We start from the raw sequence: 27,613 nt of genomic DNA, 5'->3' as shown, positions 1-27,613 counted from the left end.
TAAAGTCTACTGTGCCATGTAACATAACCTAATCACAAGAGTGACTATCCCATCAGATTCACAGGTTTAACCCATACTCAAGGGGAGAGAACTATATGAGTCTTAGTTATTGGAGGCCATCTTAGAATTCTGCCTGCATCCAGTGGTGTATATGGGTGTAGAACAAGGGAGGGAGGGAGGAGGGCAGGGGATTGACAAGGAAATACAGCATTTTTCAGTTTAGGGGTAGTTGCTTCAGGGTCAGTATGGGAAGGACTAGGTGCTAACTAACAAACCCAAATAACACCCCGCTGGTTACTCTCATAGTTCAGTCTCCAGGCCCTTGCCTCTGGGGTGCCTCAGCGATGAAGGGTGGTAGGGAAAGTGCCCTGTGGAGTTTGGTGACCTGAGAGCAAAGCCTGGCCCTGTTCTGACGCACGGAGTGTCTACAAGCAACCAAGGAATGTTAGAGTCAAGATTGCTCTACCTTTAGCTTTCATAAGGATGTCCAACCTCGGAAACACTCCAATCTTTCCTTCCCATACTCCCCTAGAGATACCCAAGCAGAGGGCTGGGAAGGCACACAGGAACATTCCTGGCATGGTCCTTTTTCCTTCCATTTGAGATAGGGCTGGGGCAGGGCCTCCAAGAAAATCTTTAACCACCAAAGACAAAGGGCCAGTACATCAAGATGAGGCAAGGAAACCAGCCAGAATGACCAAGACCAAGATGGCCACGAGAGTCACCTCCAAGTAACCTCCACGCACATTATACTGTCCTTATAATACATCTCCATGCTAAATGACACACCCTCCTGGCCAGGAAACCTCCACAGAGGACCATATAAGAACAAAAAAGGGGTGTATCCCGAATTCCCAGGAAAACTCACCCCTTCCAAAAACTAATAGATATTCCTCCCCCTTAGTCCCATATTAAAAAGCTTAATTAATAAAAACCACAGCCTTTGGGTCAAGCAGCAGATCAAAGAAGAAATCAAAAGATATCTTGAGACAAATGAGAATGAGAACACGACGACGCAAAATCTATGGGATGCTGCGAAAGCAGTCCTAAGAGGGAAGTTCATAGCACTGCAGGCCTACCTAAAGAAACAAGAAACATCACTAATTGACAGTTTATCTTCACACTTAAGGGATCTGGAAAAAGAACAGCAAAATAAACCCAAAGGGAGCACAAGGAAGGAGATAATAAGGATCAGAGCAGAAATAAATGAAATAGAAACCAGAAAAACAATACAAAAGATCAATGAATCCAAGAGTTGGTTCTTAGAGAAGATAAACAAAATTGACAAACCTTTAGCCAGACTCATTAAAATAAGGAGAGAGAGGACCCAAATTAATAAAATCAGAAATGAAAGAGGAGAAGTGACAACAGACACCACAGAAATACAAAAAATTGTAAGAAATTACTATGAGCAACTATATGCCAACAAATTTGACAACCTTGAAGAAATGGACAATTTTCTAGAGGCGCACAACCTTCCAAAGCTAACTCAAGAAGAAACAGAAAGCCTGAACAGTCTGATTACCACCAGGGAAATTGAATCAGTAATCAATAATCTCCCAACAAACAAAAGCCCTGGACCAGATGGCTTTACAGGTGAATTTTTCAAAACGTTCAAAAAAGAATTATCACCTATTCTCCTCAAGCTCTTCCAAAAAATCCAGAAGGAAGGAAGACTCCCAAACACTTTTTACGAAGCCACTATCACCCTGATCCCAAAAGCAGACAAAGACAGCACAAAGAAAGAAAACTACAGGCCGATATCTCTAATGAACATAGATGCAAAAATTCTCAACAAATTATTAGCAAACAGAATTCAGCAATACATTAAAAAGATCATACACCATGATCAAGTGGGATTCATCCCTGGTATGCAGGGGTGGTTCAACATCCGCAAATCAATTAATGTGATACACCACATTAACAAAATGAAAAATAAAAATCACATGATCATATCAATAGATGCAGAAAAAGCATTTGATAAAATACAGCAACCTTTTATGATAAAAACCCTTAAGAAAGTGGGAATAGAGGGATCATATCTTAACATAATAAAGGCCATATATGACAAACCCACAGCTAACATCATACTCAATGGGGAAAAGCTAAAACCATTCCCCCTAAGATCAGGAACAAGACAAGGTTGCCCACTTTCTCCACTTCTATTCAACATAGTACTGGAAGTTCTAGCCACAGCAATCAGACAAGAGAAAGAAATAAAAGGCATCCAAATTGGTAAGGAGGAAATAAAATTATCATTATATGCAGATGATATGATTCTATATATAGAGAACCCTAAAGACTCCACCAAGAAACTATTAGAACTGATAGATGAATTTAGTAAAGTAGCAGGATATAAAATTAATATTCGGAAATCAGTTGCATTTGTATATACCAATGATAAAATAGCAGAAGGAGAAATTAAAAAAACAATTCCATTTACAATTGCTCCAAAGACTATAAAATATCTGGGAATAAATCTAACCAAAGATGTAAAGGATCTGTACTCAGAAAATTATACAACACTGAAGAAAGAAATGAAAGAAGACATAAATAGATGGAAACACATTCCATGTTCATGGATAGGAAGAATTAATATAGTTAAAATGTCCATACTGCCTAAGGCAATATACATATTCAACGCAATTCCTATCAAACTACCAACGACGTTTTTCACAGAAATAGAACATATAATCCTAAAATTTATATGGGACCATAAAAGACCCCGGATAGCCTCAGCAATCTTGAGAAATAAGAACAAAGTGGGAGGTATAACGATACCTGATTTCAAACTATACTATAAGGCTACAGTAATCAAAACAACATGGTACTGGCATAAAAATAGATACATAGACCAATGGAACAGAATAGAGAGTCCAGACGTAAATCCATGCCTATATGCCCATCTAATCTACGACAATGGAAGCAAGAATGTACGATGGGGTAAAGACAGTCTGTTCAATAAGTGGTGTTGGGAATCCTGGACAGACACATGCAAGAAAATGAAGCTGGACCACCTCCTTACACCATATACAAAAACAAATTCAAAATGGCTTAAAGACTTAAATGTAAGATCTGAAACCATAAAATATCTAGAAGAAAATATAGGAAGAAACTTCATGGACATTACCCGGAGTAAGATTTTCACTGATATATCCCCTCGCGCGAGCGAAGTAAGAGAAAATATAAACATGTGGGATTACATCAAACTAAAAAGTTTCTTCACAGCAAAGGAAACCATCAATAAAACAAAAAGGGATCCTACTGTATGGGAAAAGATATTTGCCAATGATATATCTGATAAGGGATTAATATCACAAATCTATAAAAAACTTACTCAACTCAACTCCAAAAAAACAAACAACCCAATTAAAAAATGGGCAGAGGACTTGGGGAGACATTTCTCTAAAAAGGATATACAGAAGGCAAGAAGACATATGAAGAAATGCTCAACCTCACTAACCATCAGAGACATGCAAATAAAAACCACAATGAGATACCACCTCACTCCAGTCAAAATGGCTATTATCAATAAATCAACAAACAACAAATGCTGGCGCGGATGTGGAGAAAAGGGAACGCTAGTGCACTGTTGGTGGGACTGCAGATTAGTGCAGCCACTATGGAAAACAGTATGGAGGTATCTCAGGAATCTGAAAATGGAACTACCCTATGATCCAGTAATTCCACTCCTAGGCATCTACCCGGAGAAATCCAAAACTCCAATTCAAAAATCTGTATGCACTCCTATGTTTATTGCAGCACTTTACACAATAGCCAAGATATGGAAACAACCGAAATGCCCATCGGTAGATGACTGGATTAAGAAGCTGTGGTACATTTATACAATGGAGTATTACGCAGCCATAAAGAAGAAAGAAATCTTATCATTTGCAGCAACATGGATGGATCTAGAGAACATTATGTTAAGTGAAATAAGTCAGAAAGAGAAAGACAAGTACCATATGATCTCACTTATGTATGGAATCTAAAGAAAAGACTATGCGAATGAACTAATCAGAGACAGTTTTGGGGACGCGGAGAAAAAACCGAGAGTGGTTAGATGGGTGTGTGGGAGGGGGTTGGGGATAAGGGGAAAGGTGAAGGGATTTGGAGGCAGCTGGTGACCACAAGATGGCCTCGGGGTTTTTTTTTTGATTGTTTGTTTTTGTTTTTTTTTGTTGTTTTTTTTTTGTTGTTTTTTTGTTGTTTTTTTAAAAATTAATTTGGGGAAGGTATTCTATAATGTTGTGGAGATTTTGTTGGGTATCCGATGGGCATGCGTCCTGTTTGGGAGACCACCACAGGGATGCTGTGGATACCTGATCATGGCATTGGACACCAGAGGCTGGACATTAATGAATGCCAACTATAATTTTATATATATAATGTGATGGTTCGGTGTGGGGTCGGAGGGATGGTGGATGGGGGAGGGGGGTTCACAGTGTGAGGGATATGGATGATGAACGTCTAAGTATTACCTTGTTTTGTACACCTGAAACTAATAAATAAATAAATTTATGAAAAAAAAAAAAAAAAAACCACAGCCTTGATATAAAAAAAAAAATCCCCAATCGGAATGGCGGCAGCAAGGTGGTCTTCCTGGTGGAACTTCCTTCAGGAGTTCTCCTCCTGAACTTACCACAAATGGAACATCTATAATCCATCAAAGGACTCTCTGCTCATCACACAGAACAGCTAAGGGACTCGCACGAGGGTTACTTGAAGATGGGCAAACCAGGCAAGCAGGGGATGAGGGAAGGGAGCAGAATGGAGATGTGGTCTGTATCTGCTGCAGCTGTTGCCAGGACGCGGGGCCTCAGGACTCAGAACAGAGATAACAAGAGCCAGGAGGTGGGCTCTTTCACTGCGTCCCACAGCTGATCTCTCCTGCCAAGAGAGCAGCTATCCAGCCTTTGAGGCACTAACCTCAGCTGAGCCCTCCAGCTGGGCCTAGGTCAGACAAAAAAGACAAATGGCAAACTCCATACCTGGGCCCCTCCCCCCACTATCCCACAGCAATCCTACCCCCGCCCTTCCAGAGTCTCAAACTTGTCCCTGAACTGAAGAGTAGTGTCAGATTATAGAGAAGCTATAGTGCTCAGGACCTAGAAAAAACCCCTTTACAGCTGTGACCCAGGGAAGAGGCTGGGAAGAATGTGACACTACTGGGCTGGGAGACAGAAGACACCTCCCTTCCCAGCCCCCACCTTTTCTGGGCTGCAGTCCAGGACAATTACAGCAACAGAAACACACAGCAGAGGTCAATAGCAGGTGGCAGAGGCAGCTCCGGGCTTTCAGCAGCTCAGAAATCTATCACCCTCCACACCCCTTACAGAAGTGGTGCTCTAAGACTCAGGAGACCTGGGCACAGGGAATAAACCCAGCTCCCAGTGGCTGGCTGTGGTGCTCTCAGAGCACATTATGTGCAGGCGAGAGCAGAAACTGCACTGACTGTAAAAACTACCAACCACACCCCATAGCCCCACTCAGCTAGAACTGCTGTGCCAGGGACACTCTGGGAGCCAGGTGGCCGGCTCTGCCTCCACAAGACGCAGAGGACTCTTTGTACAGCAGAGGACAACCTGGAGATTGCTTGGTGGGCTTAAGCCAAGATTGGCGCTCCTTTTGTGTTTGTGTGTGTGTGTGTGTTTTTGATATTTCTGCCTGTATTGAGTGTGGGTGATCAGTTGTTTTTACACGTGAGTGTATCTGTTTTATTCTTTGTTGCTGTTGTTGCTGTTGTGCTTGTTGATTTGTTTTGTGCTGGAATCGCCCTACACTAGAGCCCAGGCCAAGAGGCACAAGATTCAACATACCCAGAGGCCAACTCCAGACCAAACCAGAGCACTACCTGGTTTGACCTACAAGTGACACACCCAGAGGGAATTCTCTACAGGCACAAGAGCCCATAGGGGCCAAGCCTCATTTGAGCGGTCAACCCTTACGCAGCAGCTCATCCTCTGTGGGCACAGCCAATTCTCACAACTAGTCAGCCGAGGAGTCAATCCCATCTACTGACAAGCCAAAAGCAATTAAAGCTCAACCTTAACAGGAGAATACACACAACACAAGGGTAGCCTTTGGAGCACACGCACAGGAGAATAGGGAAATGGTGCAAGTCAAATATAAAGGACACGTATTACATAAGATCACCCAGCAAAGACCGAGAACCCTAAGGGATCTACCTAATACATCGAAGCAAACACAGAGAGTCAGCCAGAATGGGGAAACAAAGAAACAGGTCCCAAATAAAAGAAGAAACCTCCAGAATTGGAACCAAATGAAATTGAGGTAACCAACCTATCAGAGACAGAGTTCAGAACACTGGTGATAAGAATGTTTAAGGAGCTTAGAGAAGACATAAAGAAGGATAAAGAAATCATAAAGAACAACCAGTTAGAATTAGAGTACAATCACTGAAATACAGAACACACTTGAAGGAATTACCAGCAGGTTAAATGAGGCAGAGGATTGAATCAGCAATTTAGAAAACAAGTTAGCAAAGATAATCACGCAGAACAACAAAAAGAAAAAAGAATAAAAAACAATGAAAATGGTGTAAGAGATCTCTTGGATAACATCAAGCGCAACAACATGCGTATCATAGGAATACCAGAAGGTGAAGAGAGGGAGCAAGGAATCGAGAACACATTTGAAGTAATACTGACCGAAAACTTCCCTAACCTGGTGAAGAAAACCGACATACAAGCCCAGGAAGTGCAGAGAGTTCCAACCAGGATGAACCAAACAGGCCCACACCAAGACACATTATAGTTAAAATGGCAAAGGTTAAAGACAAAGAGAGAATCCTAAAAGCAGCAAGAGAAAGACAGCAGGTTACATACAAGGGAACTCCCATAAGACTATCAAATGACTTTTCTACAGAAACATTGAAGGCCAGAAGGGAGACGTGGGAGGTACTCAAAGTGATGGAACACAAAGGCCTACAATCTAGATTGCTTTATCTAGCAAGGCTGTCATTTAAAATTGATGGAGAGATAAAGAGCTTCCCAGAAAAGAATAAGCTAAAGTAATTCATTACCACCAAGCCAGCATTGCAGGAAATATTAAAAGGGCTTCTGTAAGCAGAAGAAAGATGAAAACAATCTAACTAATGAAGGCCAGAAATACAAATAACAAAATGGTGATAACTATGTACCTATCAATAATCACTTTAAATGTAAATGGATTAAATGCTTCAATCAAGAGACAAAGGGTGGCTGAGTGGATCAGAAAACATGACCCTTGCCTATGCTGTCTACAAAAGACTCACCTCTGATCAAAAGACACACACAGGCTGAAAGGGAAGAGTTAGACTAAGATATTTCATGCAAGTGGAAATGAGAAAAAAGCTGGAGTAACAATACTATCTCTGACAAAACAGACTTTAAAATGAAGAACATATTAAAAGACAAAAATGGGCACTATATAATAATAAAGGGATCGATCCGACAAGAGGACATAACCCTAGTAAACATCTATGCACCCAACATAGGAGCACCTAACTATATAAAACAGATACTGACTGACATAAAGACAGAGATCAACAGTAACACTATCATAGTACGGGACTTCAACACACCTCTGACAACAAGGGACAGGTCCTCCAGACAGAAAATAAATATGGAAACAGCGATCTTAAATGATACATTGGACCAGTGGATTTAATCAATATTTTCAGAGCATTTCACCCCAAAGCTGCAGAATACACATTCTTCTCAAGTGCACGTGGAACATTTTCCAAGATAGACCACATGTTAGGCCACAAAACAAGTCTCAATAAATTTAAGAAAATTGAAATCATACCAAGTGTCTTCTCTGACCACAGTGCTATGAAATTAGAAATGAACTACAGAAAAAGAATTGGAAGACACCCAAATATATGGAGGCTGAATAACATGTTACTAAATAATGAATGGGTCAACAATGAGATCAAGGAAGAAATCAAAAGATATCTCGAAAATGAAAACACAGTGACCCAAAATCTATGGGATGCAGTGAAAGCAGTCCTAACAGGCCTACCTAAAGAAACAAGAAAAATCACAAATCAACAAGTTATCCTTACACTTAAGGGATCTGGAAAAAGAACAGCAAAATAAGCCCAAAGGGAGTACAAGGAAGGAGATAATAAAGATCAGAGTGGAAATAAATGAAATAGAGACCAAACAAACAATACGAAAGATCAATGAATCCAAGACCTGACTTTTCGAAAAGATAAACAAAATTGACAAACCTTTAGCCAGACTCATCAAAAAATAGAGGACCCAAATTAATAAAATCAGAAATGAGGAAAAGTGACAAAAGATACCAAAGAAATACAAAAAAATTTAAGAAATTACTATGAGCAACTATATGCCAACAAATTAGACAATCTGGAAGAAATGAACAATTTTCTAGAAGCATGCAACTTTCCAAGGCTAATTCAAGAAGAAACGGAAAACCTGAATAGACTGATTACTATCAGAGAAATTGAATCAGTAATCAACAAGCTCCCAACAAACAAAAGCCCTGGGCCAGATGGCTTTACAGCAGAATTTTACAAAATGTTCAAAAAAGAATTATCACAGGGTGGACGGCTGGCTCAGTTGGTGAGCTCTGGGCAACAGGGCTGCTGGTTCGATTCCCACATGGGCCAGCGGGCTGTGCCCTCTGCAACTAGAATGAAGACAAAGAGCTGCCGCTGAGCTGCCACTGAGCTCCTGGGTTGCCAGATGGCTCAGTTGGTTGGAGCACGTGCTCTCAACCACAAGGCTGTTGGTTCGACTCCCACAAGGAATGGTGGGCTCTGCCCCCTACAACTAAGATTGAACAACAGCAACTGGACTTGGAGCTGAGCTGCGCCCTCCACAACTAAGATTGAAAGGACAACAGCTTGACTTGGAGCTGATGGGTCCTGGGAAAAACACACTGTTCCCCAATAAAGTCCTGTTCCTCTTCCCCAATAAAATCTTTAAAAAGGAAAAAAAAGGAATTATCACCCATTCTCCTCAAACTATTCCAAAAAATCCAGAAGGAGGGAAGCCTCCCAAACACTTTTTACAAGGCCACTAATTACCCTGATCCCAAAATCAGACAAAGACATTACAAAAAAAGAAAACTATAAGCTGATATCCTTAATGAACATAGATGCAAAAATCCTCAACAAAATATTAGCAAACAGAATTCACCAATACATTAAAAAGATCATACACCATGATCAAATGGGATTCATTTCTTGTTATGCAAGGTTGGTTCAACATCCGCAAATCAATTAATGTGATACACCACATTAACAAAATGAAAAATAAAAATCATATGATCATATCAATAGATGCAGAAAAAGCATTTGACAAAATCCAGTAGCCATTTATGATAAAAACTCTTAAGAAAGTGGGAATAGAGGGACCATATCTCAACCTAATAAAGGCCATATATGATAAACCCACAGCTAACATCATACTCAATGGGGAAAAGCTAAAACCATTCCCCTTAAGATCAGGAACAAGGCAAGGTTGCCCACTTTCTCCACTTCTATTCAACATAGTGCTGGAAGTTCTAGCCACAGCAATCAGACAAGAAAAAGAAACAAAAGGCATCCAAATTGGTAAGGAGGAACTAAAATTGTCATTATATGCAAATGACATGATACTATATAGAGAGAACCCCAGAGACTCCACCAAAAAACTACTAGAACTGATAACTGAATTAGTAAAGTAGCAGGATACAAAATTAATATTCAGAAATCAGTTGCATTTGTATACAAAAATAATAAAATATCAGAAGAGAAATTAAGCAATTTCCCATTTACAATTGCTTCAAAGACTAGGAATAAATTTAACCAAAGAAGTAAAAGACCTGTACTCAGAAAATTATAAGACACTAAAGAGAGAAATTAAAGAAGATACAAATAAATGGAAACACATACCATGCTCTTGGATAGGAAGAATTAACATCATTAAAATGTCCATACTGCCTAAGGCAATATAAAGATTCAACGCAATTCCTATCAAACTACCAAGGACATTTTTCACACAAATAGAACATATAATCCTAAAATTTATATTGAACCATAAAAGACCCCAGATAGCCTCGGCAATCTTGAAAAATACGAATAAAATGGGAGGTATCACGATACCTGACATCAAATTATACTACAAGGCTACAGTAAGCAAAACAGCATGGTACTGGCATAAAAACAGACACATAGATCAATGGAACAGACTAGAGAGCCCAGAAATAAATCCATGCCTATGTGGTCATTTAATCTACGACAATGGAAGCAAGAATTTACAGTGGGGTCTATTCAATAAATGGTGCTGGGAAACCTGGACAGACACATGCAAAAAAATGAAACTGGACCACCTCCTTACACCATATACAAGAATAAATTCAAAATGGATTAAAACTTAAATGTAAGATCTGAAACCATAAAACTCCTAGAATAAATATAGAAAGAAAGTTTACAGATATTACCTGGGGTAATATTTTTACTGATATATCCCCTCAGGCAAGGGAAGTAAGAGAAAAAATAAGTATATGGAATTACATCAAACTAAAACGTTTTTTCACAACTAAGGAAACCATCAATAAAACAAAAAGGGAGCCTACTGAATGGGAGAAGATATTTGTCAATGATATATCTGATAAGGGGTTAATATCCAAAATTTGTAAAAACCTCAGTCAACTCAACACCAAAAAAACAAACAATCCAATTAAAAAATGGGCAGAGGACATGAAGAGACATTTTTCTAAATAGGACATGCAGATGGCAGACATATGAAAAAATGCTCAACCTCACTAATCATTAGAGAAATGCAAATAAAAACCACAATGAGATACCACCTCACTTCGATCAGAATGGCTATCATCAATAAATCAACAAACAATAAATGCTGGTGAGGATACGGAGAAAAGGGAACCCTCATGCATTGTTAGTGGGATTGCAGATTGGTGCAGCCACTATGGAAAACAGTATGGAGGTATCTCAAAAATTTGAAAATGGAACTACCTTATGAGCTAACAATTCCACTTTTGGGTATCTATCCAGAGAATTCCAAAAGGCTAATTCAAAAAAAATCTATGCACCCCTATGTTTATTGCAGCACTATTCACAATAGCCAAGAAATGGAAACAACCAAAATGCCCATCAGTAGATGACTGGATTAAGAAACTGTGGTACATTTATACAATGAAGTATTACACAGCCATAAAGAAGAATGAAATCTTACCATTTGTAACGATATGGATGAACCTAGAGAACATAATGCTAAGTGAAATAAGTCAGACAGAGAAAGACAAATACCATATGATCCACTTATATGTGGAATCTAAAGAATAAAAGAAATGAACAAACTAATTAGAAATAGTCTCAGAGACATAGAGGAAAAACTGAGGATTGCTAGATGGGAGGGGGTTGGGGATGAGGGAAAAAGTGAGGGGATTAGAAAACAGTCGGTAACCACAAGATGGCCACGGGGATACGAAAGTCAGTTTGGGGAATGTAATCAATGTTGTAAAGATTTTGTAGGGTATAGAATGGACACTTGTCTTATTAAGGAGACCACCTCAGGGATGATGTAGATGCCTGATCACTGCACTGTACACCTGAAGCTGAACAATAATGAATATCAACTATAATTTTACATATTTATGTATATGTATATATATGTATGTATACATATATATTCACAAGAAGTGGAGTACAGCATTAGGAATAGAGACATTGGAAGTGTAATGGCTGTGTGCGATGTCAGAGGGGTAGTAGATTTAGGGGAGAGAGGTTATCACTTTATGAGGGATATAAATAATAAATGTCTAACTATTACAGTGTTTTGTACACACAAAACTAATTTAATAAAAAAATTTATAAAGTAATTGTTAATTAAAAAGAAAACAAACAAAAACAACAGCCGTAAGAAGGATGGACCATCTCTTGGAGTAGATCACCGCACAATAAACTACTTTTGTTCTTTTGTCTGGCTCACGCTCGAATTCTTTCCTGCCCAAGCCAAGAACCCTCTTTCCTGCAACATATTGTCCCACCTGAATGTAGTGCTTTAGAATAAAAGCCTTGCTTTTTCCTAGAGCCCTCTGATAGGAATTCAGCTCCACCACTCAGCAACTTGGCCCTGTCAAGGTCAAGGCTGAATGGATTGCGGTGTTGTAAGTTGTGAGTTATCAGAGGTGAGGTTCCCACACTTGTGTCACCCTCTGACACGTGGTCACATCTCTAGGCCTTTGCCCAGGCTGTCTCCCTGCCTGGATTATTCCCCCAGCAGGTGGACCAGAGGAAACTGCAAATCCAGTGTCCTGCCCAACCACCTGGGCCCCTGAGGTGGCAGCAAAACTGTTTACGAGACGGACTCTGTTGATTTAGGGCTGTGGCTCCCTTGTGCTGGCTGCTCTCTGCCAAGCCCACTGCCTATCAGACGCTCTTGGTAGCTAATTAGGAGGCTTCCTCCTGGAGTCCCAGGAGACTGGAGTGCGAGCAGAGAGCCCATCTGGGTAGGTAGTGGGTAGGGGCCTGTGGCTGCAGAGACCCACAGTAGCTTCTTCTTATACTCACAGCAGAGGCTCCAATGCCACCCAGAAACCTGAGGTGGACCCAAGGGGGAATCCTCCCCGACTTCCTTCAACCTGGGAACTGCTTTTCTTGACACTTAAAACGATTTCATTGCACACTGGACACATTCCCAGGGTGCCTGATTGAATGTGAATCTCTGGTCTCCCCAAAAGTCAACAGAGACACACAAAGTGGAGAACTTGCCCATAAGCACAGTACAAGATTCCTCATCTACAAAGCAGCTACACTCCCCCCACCACCCAGGCTGTTGCAGTGTCACTGGGCTTCCCATCCTATACAGGTCCCCTTCAGGCCACAGCCCCTGTGGGTGAGGTCTCTCGTGTGGTTGTCACACCTCACATGTGCTGTGTTGGTCTCAGGCCCTACAAGCGGTCAGTCAGGCTGGAAGCCAGAGGTTAGGCAGGCAAGGAGGCCTGTGCTTTCATCTGAGAACGTGTCAGCTTCATGTCCAGCAGATCGGTTAACACTTCCATGAACCTTGGTGCCATCCCTCCCACGTGTCCACAGATGACACTCACATTCCCAGCTCCCTCCTTCCTCGCTATCCTGAACTCCAGACCTATAAACACAGCTGCTTTCTGGGTACCTCCTATCGCGTGTTCCCTACGGTAGCTCAAATGAAAGCAAAACTCAATGCATCCTCTTTTGCCCCCCATCCTGTGTCCCTAGCTCAGAGCTGGACACCAACCCAAATGCTCTCCAAAGCTGGGCACCAGCCTTGATGCTCCCTCTTCCTCACTTCTGAGTCCAGGCCCTACAGGTACTGCTTCCCAAATGTCTCCTGAGTATACCCAGTCCCATGGCCACCACTTGCTTCATGTCCCCAGAATTCCTCCCCTGGGCCACTTCCCTGTCAGCCTTCTGTCTGGGCCCTGCACCCACAATGGACCCCTGGCTTCCATCACAAGCTCTTGAGCCAGGCCTGTCCTCAGTGCCAGACATACAACAATGGTTATGCCTCAGTTCCCTCTTCAAGGGGCTTTCCAAGGTTCTAAAGTCAGGCGATCACTCTGCTCACCTCTGAAGTGGATGAGGTGGGGCAGGCAGGACCAGAAGGACAAGCTCAGGCTGCAGTCAGGCCTGATGGAGTCAAACCCCAGCTGTGCCCCTCATCCAGTCATGACTTTGGGCATATGGCTTGCCCACCCTGAGCCTCAGGAATGATCGTCGCACAGCACCTGCCATGTAAGGCCAGTGGGGGAGTCATGAAAATGACACACAGACGAGTCCACTCAATTATGGGGACCATTCATCCCTGCTACCATCAGAACCTTGAGAAACTGAGGTGCTCCCAGTTTCTGCAACTCAGGTTTGATTTTACAGGCTCTTCTTCCCCCCAAGAGACAGCCTATCTGGGTGGCCCTCACCTGCCCAGCCTGCATGCAGCCCCCTCTTTCCTGGGGCCAGCTCCTTTCAGGGCTTCTAGCTCAAACAGGCTCTCTCAGTGGGTCCAAGCCCAGCCCTGTCAAAGGCCCCCTGTGTGAGCTTCAAACAGGGCATTGATAGGACCGTGGTGAGGGCTGCCCAGCCGATCGCTTGGCCGGTCCACGAGACTTCCCCAAACCCAGCTATTTCCTGTTCCTTGGGCCGCCCCGTCCCAGCTGCCTGGCCACAGGGTACAATCCCACCATACATCTCAGCCTATTCCCTGGCTCCCGGCCACCTCAACTGCTCCTTGGGACACACGGCCATGGCCCCGTGGTGTCCTCTTGATGAGGAGGCAAGAGGTCAAGCGCTTCCTCCTGGAACTTCTGTCCCCGAGCCCCAATTGATGGGGGCTCCTGGGGGACCTCTTTATACGGATTATCACAGGAAACAAGAGCTCACACAGGCTAGCACCCCAACCCCTCTTAACAGCCTCCCTGTGGAGTACAGAAAAGGCACTCGGTCCAATCCCTAACCTCTGTGTAGCCTCAGGAAAGTCACTTGATGTTTCTGGGCCTTGATGCCCTCATGTGTCAGTGGGAGCCTCACTTTATCAGTTGCTTGGGGATCTGATAACAGAACAGACGAAATCCATAAAGAAATCTGCTATCCCCAAGACAAGTTGCCCCGCCAGAAGGCTGACAACACCTCTCAAATCCATCCCCTTCTCTGCTCCTCACAGGACAACTTCATCAGCCTTCGTATGAGTCCCTACATTTGGTCCCTTCCTTCCTAAAACCCAAACCCAACCCTGACCCTGTAATTCCCCTGCCCAAAGCCCTTCAAAGACTCCCCGTACCCCAGGATCAGTCCACATTACGGGGTGTGACATTCAAGGCTCTGTTAGATCTTCTTTGGTACCAGTGATGGAGCCCAACTCAAAGTGCCTCAGGCTTTCTGCTGGCTTCACCTTCAGGCAGGCCCCCAGCAGCTCAGCCTGGGAGCAAGAAGGCGAGAGGTAGAGAAAGAGAAACAGAGATTATTGAAGAATTTGATTCCTAGGTCCAACCATGCCTGAAGTCAGAAATCCCTGGACTTTTCATTTATGTGAGCCAAGAAACCGTTTTTGTCTTTTTTTTGACCACCTTTTTTTTTTTTTTTTCTGATAAACTTGGTTCACCAACGTTTCTGTTACCGGCAACCACCTCCTTCCTGTAAATGCCCTTCCTGGCTAAAGTTAGCCACAGTGAGCTTACAGCCAAAGAACCCTAAGGTATGCAAAGGCTCTTCCTGATCCAAACCCCAAGAACTCCTCAGCTTTCTCTCCCTTCCCTCCCCACCTGCAGCCACACTGAGCTACCGACCCCAGCTCCCCACCCCCACATTCACGGAGGCCTTCCACATCCTGGTGCTTTTGCCTAGAACATCCTCTTCCACTTTGCTTACTGCTGCTCACCCATCCTTCAGACTCAACTTAGTGAAACTTCTTCCCAGAAGCCTTTTCTGGCTGTCTCAAGTCCCTCAGACTTTCCCTGGCATGGCATGGTTGTTAGCCATGAACTATTCTAATTATTAATGGATCTGTCTTCCCCAACCCAGACTGTGGATAACTGGAGGCAAGTCTGACCCATCTCAATCGCCCCCAGTGCCCAGTGCAGGACCTGGCTCCAGGTGGGTGCTTATGTGGCCCATGATTTGTAATCAGAAACAGAGCCAGGTCCTGGCATTCCCCAGCTGGCCATGACCCCTGTGAGCCTCTGGACTGGACAAAGAGGGGTGTGTGTGTATATGTGTGTGTGGGGGGGATGACGGAGCCCCTTCTACACCATGTTTGAGGAACCACATCAGCCCAAGAGAAGCATGTTGCTGCTTTATTGAAATTTCTTCTCCATTCCACACAAAGCAATTATATGAGCAGGTATTGGCGGGGAGTCTCTTGCACAGCCCTCTCTCTTTGTACCCCCCTAATAGGCCCCAGAAAACCTACCTCTGTGGCCCTATCTCCACCTCTTGGTCAGCTCCCTCAAGAGCCCCAGCCCTCAGGGAAGCAGGCAAAAGAGGGGGTTGTTGGGGCCAAAACCCTCCCTAAGGTACCACCAACACCAGCCCCCGTGGCAGGGTCTGTACCCACAAAGGGTTTGCCTGTTTTGACTGAACTAACCTGTGGATTTAGTCCAACAAACAAATTTGCCTGATTTCGGGGCTGAATTTCTGCTTGACCACAAGCATCAGACAGAACTGGGCTGCCTACAACCAAATTGGTGCTGGACGGACTGGCCTGTGGAATAGACTGACAGCTCGTTACGAGAGGTGATCGTGGTTGAGGTGACCTATTTCATGGAGTCCCCTGCTAGGTGACTACTCTGACCGTGTGTGACTGATTATTAGTAATGATAACTCTTGAGCAAAACCATGTGTATTTGAAGGGATTGTCTGGTGATTGAAATTTACTGTTACTTCCTGGAACTAGCTGTTGAATATTGGTTTGGCTATTGTCTGGCTATTCAGCCACTGGAAGTACTGAGCTGACCAGAGTGGGCAGCCAGTTATTGGATTAGATTGAACTGAATGGTTTGGGGGCTAATCTGATTTTTTAAATTATTGAATTTAATGACTATTCTAAGTTGACTGATGGTTGGCTGGCTTGATTCACATGGAAGTGAGCTGTTTGAAGAAATTGGATCTCTGAATTTGGTGGGGAGGACTAATTGATGATTACTTGACTAAATGACCTGACCACTATTTATTTACAAACCACTGCAACGGACTGTTGTTGTTTGACCAAATTATTTTACTGAACTGACAAGTGTGGGTTTTCAAAAGTTTGCCAGCCTCTTGATTAAATTGGTCAAGCTGAAAGTTTTTTAACCAAACTCACTCAATTTAGAATGGCCAATTGTTTAAACAAATGTCAGAGCTGATCAAAATTAGCCAAGTGCTGTTGGACTGAATTTTTGAGAGACCCAAGGAGTCGTTCAGCCTAAAGGTTTGACCCAATTGTGAGCGTCGCCCAGGCCCCACAGGAAAAGCAGGCCAGCGAGGGGAACACAAGCGGATTGTCCTGACGTCAGCCGGGTGGTTCACCCAGGCCACAGGGGCCACCAAAGCACAGAAGTGGATTGCAAAGCAGCTCCACCTCTCCCAGCACCAGGGCTGGGACCTGGTGCGTGTCACACCTCGGAGTATGGGGGAGGCGCTGGGTCCCCCTCCGGAATCTTGGGTGGCAGAGACACGGCTTCCTCATAAGACGGCAGGACCACCTGGGAGGGACAAAGACGAGGGCTGAGGATTGGCCAGAAGTAACCATAGTCCCAACCTGGAGTCACGGGTGCTCCAACTTGACCTCTGGCAAAAGGATGATGATAAGTAGCACGCTTTGGGTACTTACCACGTGCTGGGCGTTGCATGCACGAGACAGGGACAATTTCTGTTCCAATAGTGGACAGACTTGCCTGTTCAGCACCAAGCCACCTTGTTTGGGTAACAACACACCGTTTTCCCCAGGAAAACTCTCAGTTCATGTGCTTCCAGAAGAATTGACCCCATCCCTCAGATCCAGGGGATGGACATGAGACCTAGGCATGGCCGCTCAAAGTAGAATTTCCTCCCCCCAGCTATCTATCATCACTGGTTTGGAAATAGGCTTGTGATCCAAGATGGTCCAATCAGACATGCTCCTGTGACTTTCTTTCTGCTAGGGTTACTGAGAAGGTGAGATGTCAGCCTAGGGATTTGGGCAACCATATTGCCACCATGAGAAAAGGGTTACCTGAACATGGAGCCAACACTGAGAAAAGTGGAGTCCAGACATGGAGAGGATGAGATCATGTCCAGATGTCAGGACTCAGCCAGGCCCGAGCCAGACCTACGTTGGACTTTTTAATTCTGTGAGGTAATAAATTCTTTTTTTTTCCCCTTAACTTAAGTCAGATTGAGTCAAGTTTCTGCCACCAAAAAAGTCTTGACTTATACAATCTCCATTTTACAGATGAGGAAAGTGAGCCACCAGTAATTTAAACCAGCTACACTTTTCCCATCACTTCTCCAATGAGCTGTTTCTAAGTGCACTTCATCTCTCTGACGAGAAGGTCCCTGACCCTTTCCCAGTGAACTTGGACCAATGGACAGTCTAAGACATGGTCAAGTGTCACCTCCTTCCGGAAGCCTTCCCACATACCCTAGATGAGGCCAGCTGCCTCTTCTGTGCCCCCATTGCTCACACCAAGTTGTGATCAGAGTTCTGCGTCTGGATTTGCTCTGGACAATATGCTCCCCTAGAACAGAGTGGTAGTTTAGTTTTCTCTACACCTCCAGGGTTGGATATGAGGTCAACAAAGAGTAAGAGGTAGAAAATGTTGAATGCATGCATGAATGAAAGAAGCCTAGACTACCAGAGCTGAAAGAGATCTTCACATTTCTTCTGTAACTCATGTTACAAGTGGAGAAACTGAGGCCCAATGAGAAAGAGAGTCTAGCCCTAAATGTCACAGTGAATGGCAGAGCTGGGACTTGACCCTGCCCCAGACTCACCTGCTGGAGCGTCTTGGAGCTGCTGCTGTCCTCAGCCGCGTTCATGAACTTGATGTTTCTGTAGCATCTCCACACACACTTGAACATGTAGACCTGGAAAAGGCCCATGTCAAGCTATGCATTGCTGACCCCACTCCTTACTGCCCCAGCAGGCTGGGGACAGATGTCAGGCACCTTTTGAGGAGCCCCAGCTCACCCCAGAAGGCAGCATCCAGCTGGCTGCTGCTCAGACCCGTATTCTCGTTAGGCGGGTACCTCACCTGCCAGTCCCAAGTATTCCAGGTATTTTCCTTCCCACTGCCCCCACAGACTCAGCACAAGAAGGCACTTTTTGGAGGCTTCTGGGGTACCCTCCACCCCTGTTGGCAACAGTACTGCAGATCCTGCTTGTCCACCCCTGGGGACTAGGAGCTCACTACCTCCCAAGATGGCTCTGCCCAACTTAAGACAGAGCTGATAGTAGGAAAGATTTTTCTTAAAAATTACTTGTATGTTGTTTTTTAAAGCAGATTACAAAACAGTGTATGCAGTAGTATCCCACGTTTATGAATGCAAAATAATTATATGTACAGATATATGTATCTGTCAGATGACATAAGCAAGTGCTTTCCTTAGCATTTGGTGTAAGAATTAAGGAGACAATTTCCGGGCCGGGGGCGGGGGTGAAGTCCCCAGAGTCATGTTCAGGGGACAATAGCCAATAGTGCTCTCTCTGCCCCAAACTGGCTCCTAAAAAAGGAGAGCGGGTCCTGTCATCTGGAAGATCTCTTGTTTTATGGGGTCCCATGATGTGGACTTAGAAATGGCAGAAACAAATAAAATAAACTATAAAAGAATGAAGCATGAAGGGCCAGGGAAAACCAAGTAGATGGAGGATGGCCAGTGAGGCAGAGTGAGGGGCCCAGAGAAGCCCAGACCAAAGGAGGATCAAAAAGAGGAGAGGGGCAGGGGAGATGGAGTTGTGTGGTGGGGTTTGGGGAGTTATTCTCCAGTTCAGTGTGTGATGTAAACCCCCACATTGGTTCAGGAAAGTTCTCATGGCACATCAGTCATGTGTTTGTGTTAGGTCAATTCTTTGAAGAAAGGTTAAAAGGAATGAATTCTGTTTTCAGGTTGGCATTAGGTGAGGCCAGAGACTGCTCGGGGCTTCGGATGAAAGGAGGCAGTGACGTTGCTTACATTCACCCACATGAAAAGACTGAAAGAAAATGCAGCCAGATAGCCTGGTGCCGGGCTGAGTGGTGGTAGATGGTGGGCTGATTGTTTTATTTCTGCTCACCTGTAGTTTCTGAATTTCCACAATGATCGTATGTTACTTTCATAGTCAAATAAGAACCCTTTTTAAAGCCCTTTCTTCTATTGAGTCAACATTAGCCTCCTGTGGCTTCAGGCCACTGTCCTGGCTGTGGCCTCTCGAATCCCCATGAGACTCCTTTGAGTATTTGGAGACAGCAGTCATGTGCCCCTTGAGTCATCTCTTTTCCAAACTGAATCACCCTGGTTTCCTTGACTGCCTCACATGGCACAGTTTTCGTGCCTCTTAACCCTCCTGGTTGTCTGCTATTAACACACTTTAGTTTGTTAGCATCTCTCTAATAACTGGGACCTGAAACCAGACTCTATCCTCTGGGCCTGACCACCCCAGAGAAGAATAAAACCATTCCCCTCCCTCCTTCTCATCACCAAACCTCTAGTAATATGACCTCCGTCCTCATCTACATTTTGGTGTCTGAATCACACAAAACTGTGACATGAGCAAAGCAAGGTTTATTATGTCCCTTTCATAGATGAGACCTGAGGCCCAGAAAGAAGTGACTTGAAAAGTAACCACGTAGCTAGTGAGGGGAGAGCCAGGATTCAAACCTAGGTCCTTCTGAATCTAATTCCAGACAGAATAGTTCCTCCTTCCCTGAGTCAGGGCCTCTCTGGATTGTACATTAAGTCCCTGACACCTGAATGCAAGTGGTCTTTGCAGAGCCACTTTCTCTAATGGCAGTGTCTCCAGCAATCCTAAGTGGGCTCAGAGGAGCTGTTGTGGGGACGGCTGGAAGAAGGATCCAAAAGCAGGAAGGGCAGCAGCGGAAGACGCACTTCCCTGACTCCTAACAGTCTAGCGTGGGTGGGCCTGGGGTGGAACAGCCTCAGCACCCCTCCCAGAGCCGTGGGGCAGGGCCCACTCACCTTCAGGATAAGGATGGTGATGAAGGCAATGGAGAAGATGATCATCATCTTAATGAACTGGTTGTAAGCCACTCCCTCCTGGCTGGGGAGGTAATTCTGCAACAGATTTGGGGGCCACGTCAGTGCCTCTGGCCGTGAGGAACTCTTAACGGCGCCCACGTGTGGAGAAATGACAAGCTGGCTCTCCACAAACAGGAACACGGTGTGGCACAGCCACCATTTCCCCAAAAATAAGACCTAGCCGGACCATCAGCTCTAAGGCTGATTTGGAGCAAAAATTAATGTAAGACTGGGTCTTATATTACATTATATTATATTATATAAGACCCGGTCTTCTATTATAGTAAAATAAGACTGAGTCTTATGTTTATTTTTGCTCCAAAAGACCCATTAGAGCTGATGGTCTGGCTTGGTCTTAGTTTCGGGGAAACACGGCATGACCTTGGCTGATCCCTGCAAGGACCCTGGGAGGCTGTGGCTACTTACTTTCAGCCCCACCAGACAGGTGAGCAACCCGAGGGAAACAGATGCAGCTGCTGCCCACGCAGGGGTTCCTGGCGGGGCCCCCACCCCCCAGCTGGCAGCGGGCATGGCCTTCTCTGGAAGGCAGTCTTGGCTGACAAAACCACCTAACCCTGAAGTACCTGGGAGGTCTCCCCCTCCCCTAGGGACAGCTTGCAAGCAGTGACTGACTGATGCCAGGTTACTGCTCGCAGTGGGACAGCCTCTGTGGCATTTGCAGACACGTGCACACATTCTTTGATACTCCTCCCTTCAAAATGTAGAGCTCATTTCCCTCCCTCGAGTGTGGGCCAGACCTAGAGACTCACTTCTCACAGATAATAGAAGGTGGCAGAGGTGAGTGTAACCTCCAAGACACGGCAGTTTCCTCCTTGCTCTCTCATTTGGATACTCACTCGGCGAGCCAGCAGCCATGATACGAGAATGCTGAAGCAGCCTTATTAAAGGTGCACAGGGTGTGGAATTGAGGCAAAGAGCCAACAGCCATGCGAGTCAGCCATCTTGGGGGTGGCCCCTTCAGACCTCGTCAAGCCCCATCCCCATCTTGGGTGCGACCTCATGAGAGATCCTGCATCTGAACAGCCCAGCTAAGCCACTCCCAAATTCCTGATCCCCAGAAGCTGCACAAGATAATTTTTTTATTATTTTAAGTGACCACGCTTGGGGAGAATTGGTTAGACAACAATAAAAAACTAGCATTATTTCTGCAGTACAATTCATACCCCAGGGTTCCCTCTGGGATCAGGCAGGGCTACCCCTAAAGCCACACGTCTGCCTGGCGTCTTGCCTGTGTCTAACACGCTTCCCTCACTCTTTTCGAGGTTCATCCTGAGCACTCTCCATCAGCTAATCACTCGCACAAGACTCTTCCTCCCAGGCTCCCCTTCTGAGAAATCCAGCCTAAGCCCTGGGGCCCAGACAGGGGAAGCAACTTGCTCAAGGCCACACAGCCAGTGACGGGAGTGACCCTTGGCCCCGACTCACCATGTGGTTCATGAACTTAAAGTTGAGATAGGTGGGTACTTCCATGTAGGAGCTGCAGAGGGTTAGGATGCTCAGGCAGAAGTCCACCAGCTGCAGGGTCATCAGGGGGGCCTTGGCGGGGTGCTTAGGAGGAAGACAGAGCAGCAATCAAGCCCCAACCAGAGGCGCTGGCACTGCAGGACATGTGGTGGGGGTTGGGGGGGTCCTCAACCTGACAGACTATCTCGGCTGGAGAGTACAAGTGAATCTCTAGTCCACTGTACACGGAAAGAAATGGATGCTCCTTGCTCCGACGGTCACACCAAGAGCCGGTGGCAGACTCGGGACTAGAACCAGGGTCCTGAATCCCCACTCAGGGCCCTTCTGAAGTATATCTCCCCAGTCTCTTTAAGGACAACCGTCAGGAGAAGTATGGAAAGCAGCTTTGGGGAGCCATGCATCCGAGGGTGGGGCTCAGCGTGGCTTTAGTCAACTTTATCTCCTTTTAGAAGTTGGTGGGGGGGGGTGTGTCCATAAAACAACAAAAGAACAAGACAAACAAATGAGAAACAAAAACTCATAGACACAGACAATAGTTTGGTGGTTACCAGAGGGTAAGGGGGTGGGGGGAGGAAGATGAGGGTAAAGGGGATCAAATATATGGTGATGGAAGAACTGACTCTGGGTGGTGAACACACAATGGGATTTACAGACGATGTAATACAGAATTGTACACCTGAAATCTATGTAATTTCACTAACAATTGTCACCCCAATAAATTTAAAAAAAAAAAAAAGAGAAGTTGGTCGGGGGTACAAAGCAGGGCTGGGGACTGAAACAGGGCACGTGCCCTTTCCTCTGGTGTGGATTCACCCAGGGCTGGCATTTGTTGAATGCTCCCCGTGTGTGAGCACCTCTATACACTTCCCTCATTTAATGCTCCTGAGGCATAGTGATAGATGGGATCAGAGACCCATTTGACAGAGGAAGGAACCCAGAGTGATTGCGAGGGGCTCGGGGCCGCTGAAGGCCACCAACTACGAAAGGACCTTGAGGGCTCCCATTCGCCGCCTGGAGCCCTCCCACCTCCCCAGGCTGGGCAGTTTGTAGTTGGGGCTGGGTACTCACGGCCCTGCTCCGGGAGGCAAACTTGAGGTAGGTGGGCAGCTCCACGTAGGACCCCAGCAGGGTGAACAGGCACAAAAGGTAGTCCATGATTTGCAGGGACATGAAGGGCAGCAGGTACTTCTCCCGGTTCTGAAAAGCAGGCCCAGCACTGTCACAGGTCCATTGCACTCCACTTCCCGGCACGCATCCTGATGGCCCCAGGTGTCCCCTCCCAGGCAGCTCCCTTCCCTCCTGAATCCTCCCACCCCACGTGGATCCACATGCCCTCCTCTGAGTGAGGCTCTGAGAACAGGGAGAAGGCAAGACCCAGGCCCTGAGTGCGAGGAGCCGTGGTGTCCCCGGAGACACAGGAGCAGTCCCCACCTACAGAGATTAAGTACTCCAGGGGCTCCAGGAGCAAGCTTGACTCAATTCCCTTTTAAGAACCCAACCAGCATGGGCCATTTTGAGAAGATGAGAAGGGATAGAGATGAGAAGGGATAGAGAGGACTTCCCGAATGTGAGTCACCAGGGTAGATCTGGAAAGAAGCAGGAGGGAAAGGAGGAGAGTACTAGAGGGAGATGAGCTGGCATGAGCAAAAGCCCTGAGGTGGGAAAAAGCCTGCGCTGCTGAAACAGTCAGAGTGTCCTGCATGCGGGTGCTCCTGGGGACGTTCCTCATGGTACGAGGCCCTGAGAAGTTGAGGCTGAAATCCCTCCCCCACTGAAAGCAAGTGACCACTATGACCAGTATTGGTGCATATGAAGCCACAACTGGGGGCAAAATCACAGAAAGGGTGGTTTTGTGGTTTCTCGTGTGGTTGTCTAAAATCACTCAGGAAGTGGCCGAAACAACCCAGACTGAGTGTCAGAACATCCAGGGAGGACCTGATCTGTTTGTGTTTCTGAACAAGCCCCTAGGAGTCATCCCTCGAGTACGGGGATGGGAGAAGGGCATTAGCCGGGACATGATGCTGACATTTCAGGCCAGATGGAGGCATTCCAAACCAGCACCAAATCCTTGCGCCTTGTGAGTGCCAGGCCACTGTCTGCCCAGGAAGGGCCGTGTTTCCGGTCCTGCCCCAGTGGGCTGTGTGGCGAGGCCCTGGCTTCCTGCCTCCCTGGGACCGAGGGATAGGCGGTTCTTCTTTGGAAGAGGTTGAGCCACAGCCTGTCTCTCTCATCCTCTCACTGGATGGAACCGAGCTGGATGTGTCTATACTCTCTCTTGTGCTCTCACTGCTTATAAAACCCGCTGCATTTTCCCCTCTCCCCACTCCTCAAAATGGCTCTTGTTTTCTCTGTCAAAATCCCCTGCCTCCATTTGTAGTTTAAAAGGAAGTGGGGTCACCTTTTGACACCCTAGTGACAATCTCTAGGGTGCAGTGGGGTCTCCCACAATACTCACCTCCCACCCTCTGGGCAGCCAGGGGGTGTGACTAGGAGGAGGGCAGGAGGGAAGCTGGGACTCACCAATTCCTGGCTCCCCTTCCGCTCCCCTAACAAGGCCTCACCTTGACCACACCGATCAGCAGGCTCAGACTGATGACAAAGAGCATGGTGATAAGCAGGAAGCTGGAGATCAGGTCAGCTGAAAGGCAAGGGAGAGCAGTGAGGGCCCAGATGTGCCAGTAGGGAGCCCCACCCGGGTTTCCAGGGCTCCACTGTGGGAGCCACGGGTGTAGAGGTGATAAATAGAAACAAGAAAGCCCAGGCTCTGCCCTCCTGCAGTTCTCAGTCTTGACGGGCTACAAAGACATAAATAGAACATTTTGAGTGACACAGGAGGGTGTCACAGAGAGTGCCGGCTGGGAGAGCGGGCTGGGGGTCTGCTTTAACCAGGGTGAGGTCGGGAAGGCCTCTGAGAACAAGGCATCCAGACCAGGTGTGGTCAGCTGGAGAATTGGGAGCCAGGGGGAACCTGGAGGAAAATTTGAGATGTGGCCAGAGAGAGGCTGGATTTCAAGGTGAGGAGTTTCAATTTTATTACAGTGTGATGGGCAGCCATTGACTGCGTAAGCAGGAGAGTCCTGCTGTCATCTTTCTAAGCCGGTTAGGTTTGCAAAGCACCATCCTATCTTCTGCCACACCTGGAGACCCAGGTGGGGACAGGTGCAATAGCTCCATTTGCAAATGAAAGATCTGAGGCTCAAAGAGGGGAAGTGGCAGGGCCTCAAATCCCAGCCTGTCCACCCCCAGCCAGGGCCCCTCCCCTCTCCTTCCCCACTCCCCGTTCCTGGACCTACCGATCCTGAGGTAGCCTGTCCGTGAGAATTTGCAGGAGGCCTTGCCGTGGGCCACCTCCACTGAGTGCTCGATGAACAGTAAGACACTCATGATCTGGGGGCAGAACAGAGCATCGGTCAGCCGGGGTGTGCACCACTCCCCCACCAACCCTCTCCCTCCCCGGTGTGCGGTCAGGGGACCTGTGAGGAGGGGTCTTAGAAAACATAGAATGCTAGGTCAGCGGAGCACCCTGGATAAAAGTGTGGCCTGTACAGATAGACAGCTGAAGCTCATGATCCTGATTCTTCCTCTTCCCGGCTGTGTGAGCTTGGGCAAGTTACTTGGCCTCTCTGTGCCTCAGTGTCCCTCTCTGTAAATTCAGGATAATATGGTAGCTCCCTTAGGAGGCAATTAGGAGGGGTAAATGAGAACATCCCAGGAGAACACTGAGAACCATGTTCTCAGGAAAGCGATGACTGGATTTATTGAAGGTCAGGCTTGAAAAGGAGGTGCGGGGCTAAGACTGGGTCCCTCCTATGCTCCACTTTTATAACAACAGGCACTGGGCATCATGGGGTCTTAGTCACAGCATCTGAGCATCAGAGAGCACCAATTTCCTGGAGTCATCAACACAGGCCTGGAAGCATCTGATCAATGACTCTCCAAGGTGCCCTGCCAAACCCATCCCCCACGGCTTCTCAATTTCCCCATCTGCAAAATGAGGATAATAACAGTATCTGCCTCATAGGGTTGTAGTGGGACCAGTGAGGAAATAATCCACTTACAGTGCCTGGCCCATCATAAGCACTCACTCTATGCTCCCTGTTATTATTACTATTATCCCCACTGGACTGTAAGTTCTTGTGCCTCTCTTGTTCACTGTTCTAGCTATTGTATTTGATGAATACATTAATGGATGGACGAACAAATGAACCCCATTCTTTCATGGGACCCTTGCTAAGAATGATGGCGAAGAGACAAATTTGATGGGACTGAGTTTTGGGGTGGCCCTGGTAACATCGGAAGTCCAGACACAAAGCTACAGCTTGAAAGGACCTTAGGGGTCACCTGGCCCATGCCCTCCACCTTCTAATGCAGGAATCCTGAGTCATGCAGCCTCTACTTAAATGCTTCCAGCCACAGGGAACTCACAATCTTACATATGCCCATGTCCTTATTTCAGGCCTTCTGCCCTTCCCTCACCACACACACACACACACACACACACACACACACACACACACACACACTTCTCCAGGCACCGTCCACTCACACTCAGAGCCAAACCATCTCCTCCCTCATAGTAGGTGTCCCACCTCTATTAATATGGCCTAAGTTTACATTGGCTTTCTAGGCTGCCCTGCACTGGTAACTCATGCTCATCTGACAGGCCACCAGACACCCACCATCTGTTTCCCACTTGCTGACTATGTGGGGTTTTTTTAGCTCAGACGCAGGTCTCAATCTGTCTTCCTGCCACGTTACATCCTGTTCAGGGGAGCAGAAAGGGACAACACAGAAGAGTGATGAAGAGCTGGGCTCCAGAGTCAAATATAGATGGACTTGAATCCAGGCCATTATTTGACCTTGGGCAAGTCCTTTCACCTCTCAGTTTTCTCATCTGGAAAATGGCAATCACTGGATTGAGTAAGGAATAAATTGCATAGTATTTGTAAAGCATTGAGCTTGGGGCCTGGCAGTAAGTGCTCAGCAAACATAATCTGCTTTTGGCTAGTGTGAGCTTACAAGGGGAGGTCGGGCAGTACCAGGAGCAGGGTGCCAGGGGCTGACAGTGAGCTCACTTTAGCTGCCCCCTCTAACTGGGTGAACCAAAAAGGTTTTGTTTCACCAGGAAAGTTGAGAGCAGCCCAAAACGGAAGGCAGATGCTGTGGAGGCTGTGGCTGGCACCCACAGGAAATAGCCCCAAGAGAGAAAAGATGCTTCCTCAGCCCCTAAAGCCTGGAGCCTCTTCTCCCAGGTTTACCTTCAATGAGGGAAAGACAAAAGGAGGCAGACAACAATTCAGTCCAGAATAGAACAGGGCACCCTGCAAGATGGTGAGCTCCCCATCCCAGATGAGTGGCAGCTGGGCTTAGAAAGGCACATGAGTGTCTACCAGGTGTGGCACAAGAAGACTTTTGAAGTCCCAAGAA

General features: G+C 46.2%; 1 protein-coding gene across 2 annotated transcripts in view; it reads right to left on the bottom strand.

Annotated features, from left to right (window-relative positions):
• Positions 1 to 15,785: 15,785 nt before the first annotated feature.
• Positions 15,786 to 27,613, bottom strand: part of LAPTM5 (lysosomal protein transmembrane 5) — a 101,966-nt gene continuing 90,138 nt past the window's right edge. For both annotated transcript variants that reach the window (XM_081055846.1, XM_081055847.1), the window contains 7 exons: positions 25,480 to 25,573; positions 24,748 to 24,824; positions 23,255 to 23,383; positions 22,148 to 22,270; positions 20,642 to 20,737; positions 18,461 to 18,553; positions 15,786 to 17,190 (listed from right to left, as the gene is read on the bottom strand). In XM_081055846.1, coding sequence (XP_080911972.1) covers positions 17,101 to 17,190; positions 18,461 to 18,553; positions 20,642 to 20,737; positions 22,148 to 22,270; positions 23,255 to 23,383; positions 24,748 to 24,824; positions 25,480 to 25,573 — 702 coding nt within the window. In that variant the 3' untranslated portion in view covers positions 15,786 to 17,100. The remainder of the gene's footprint in view (positions 17,191 to 18,460; positions 18,554 to 20,641; positions 20,738 to 22,147; positions 22,271 to 23,254; positions 23,384 to 24,747; positions 24,825 to 25,479; positions 25,574 to 27,613) is intronic.

This window comes from Rhinolophus hipposideros (assembly GCF_964194185.1).
Source record: "Rhinolophus hipposideros genome assembly, chromosome: 8".
Taxonomy (NCBI): domain Eukaryota; kingdom Metazoa; phylum Chordata; class Mammalia; order Chiroptera; family Rhinolophidae; genus Rhinolophus; species Rhinolophus hipposideros.
This window is presented reverse-complemented; position numbering and strand designations above follow the sequence as displayed.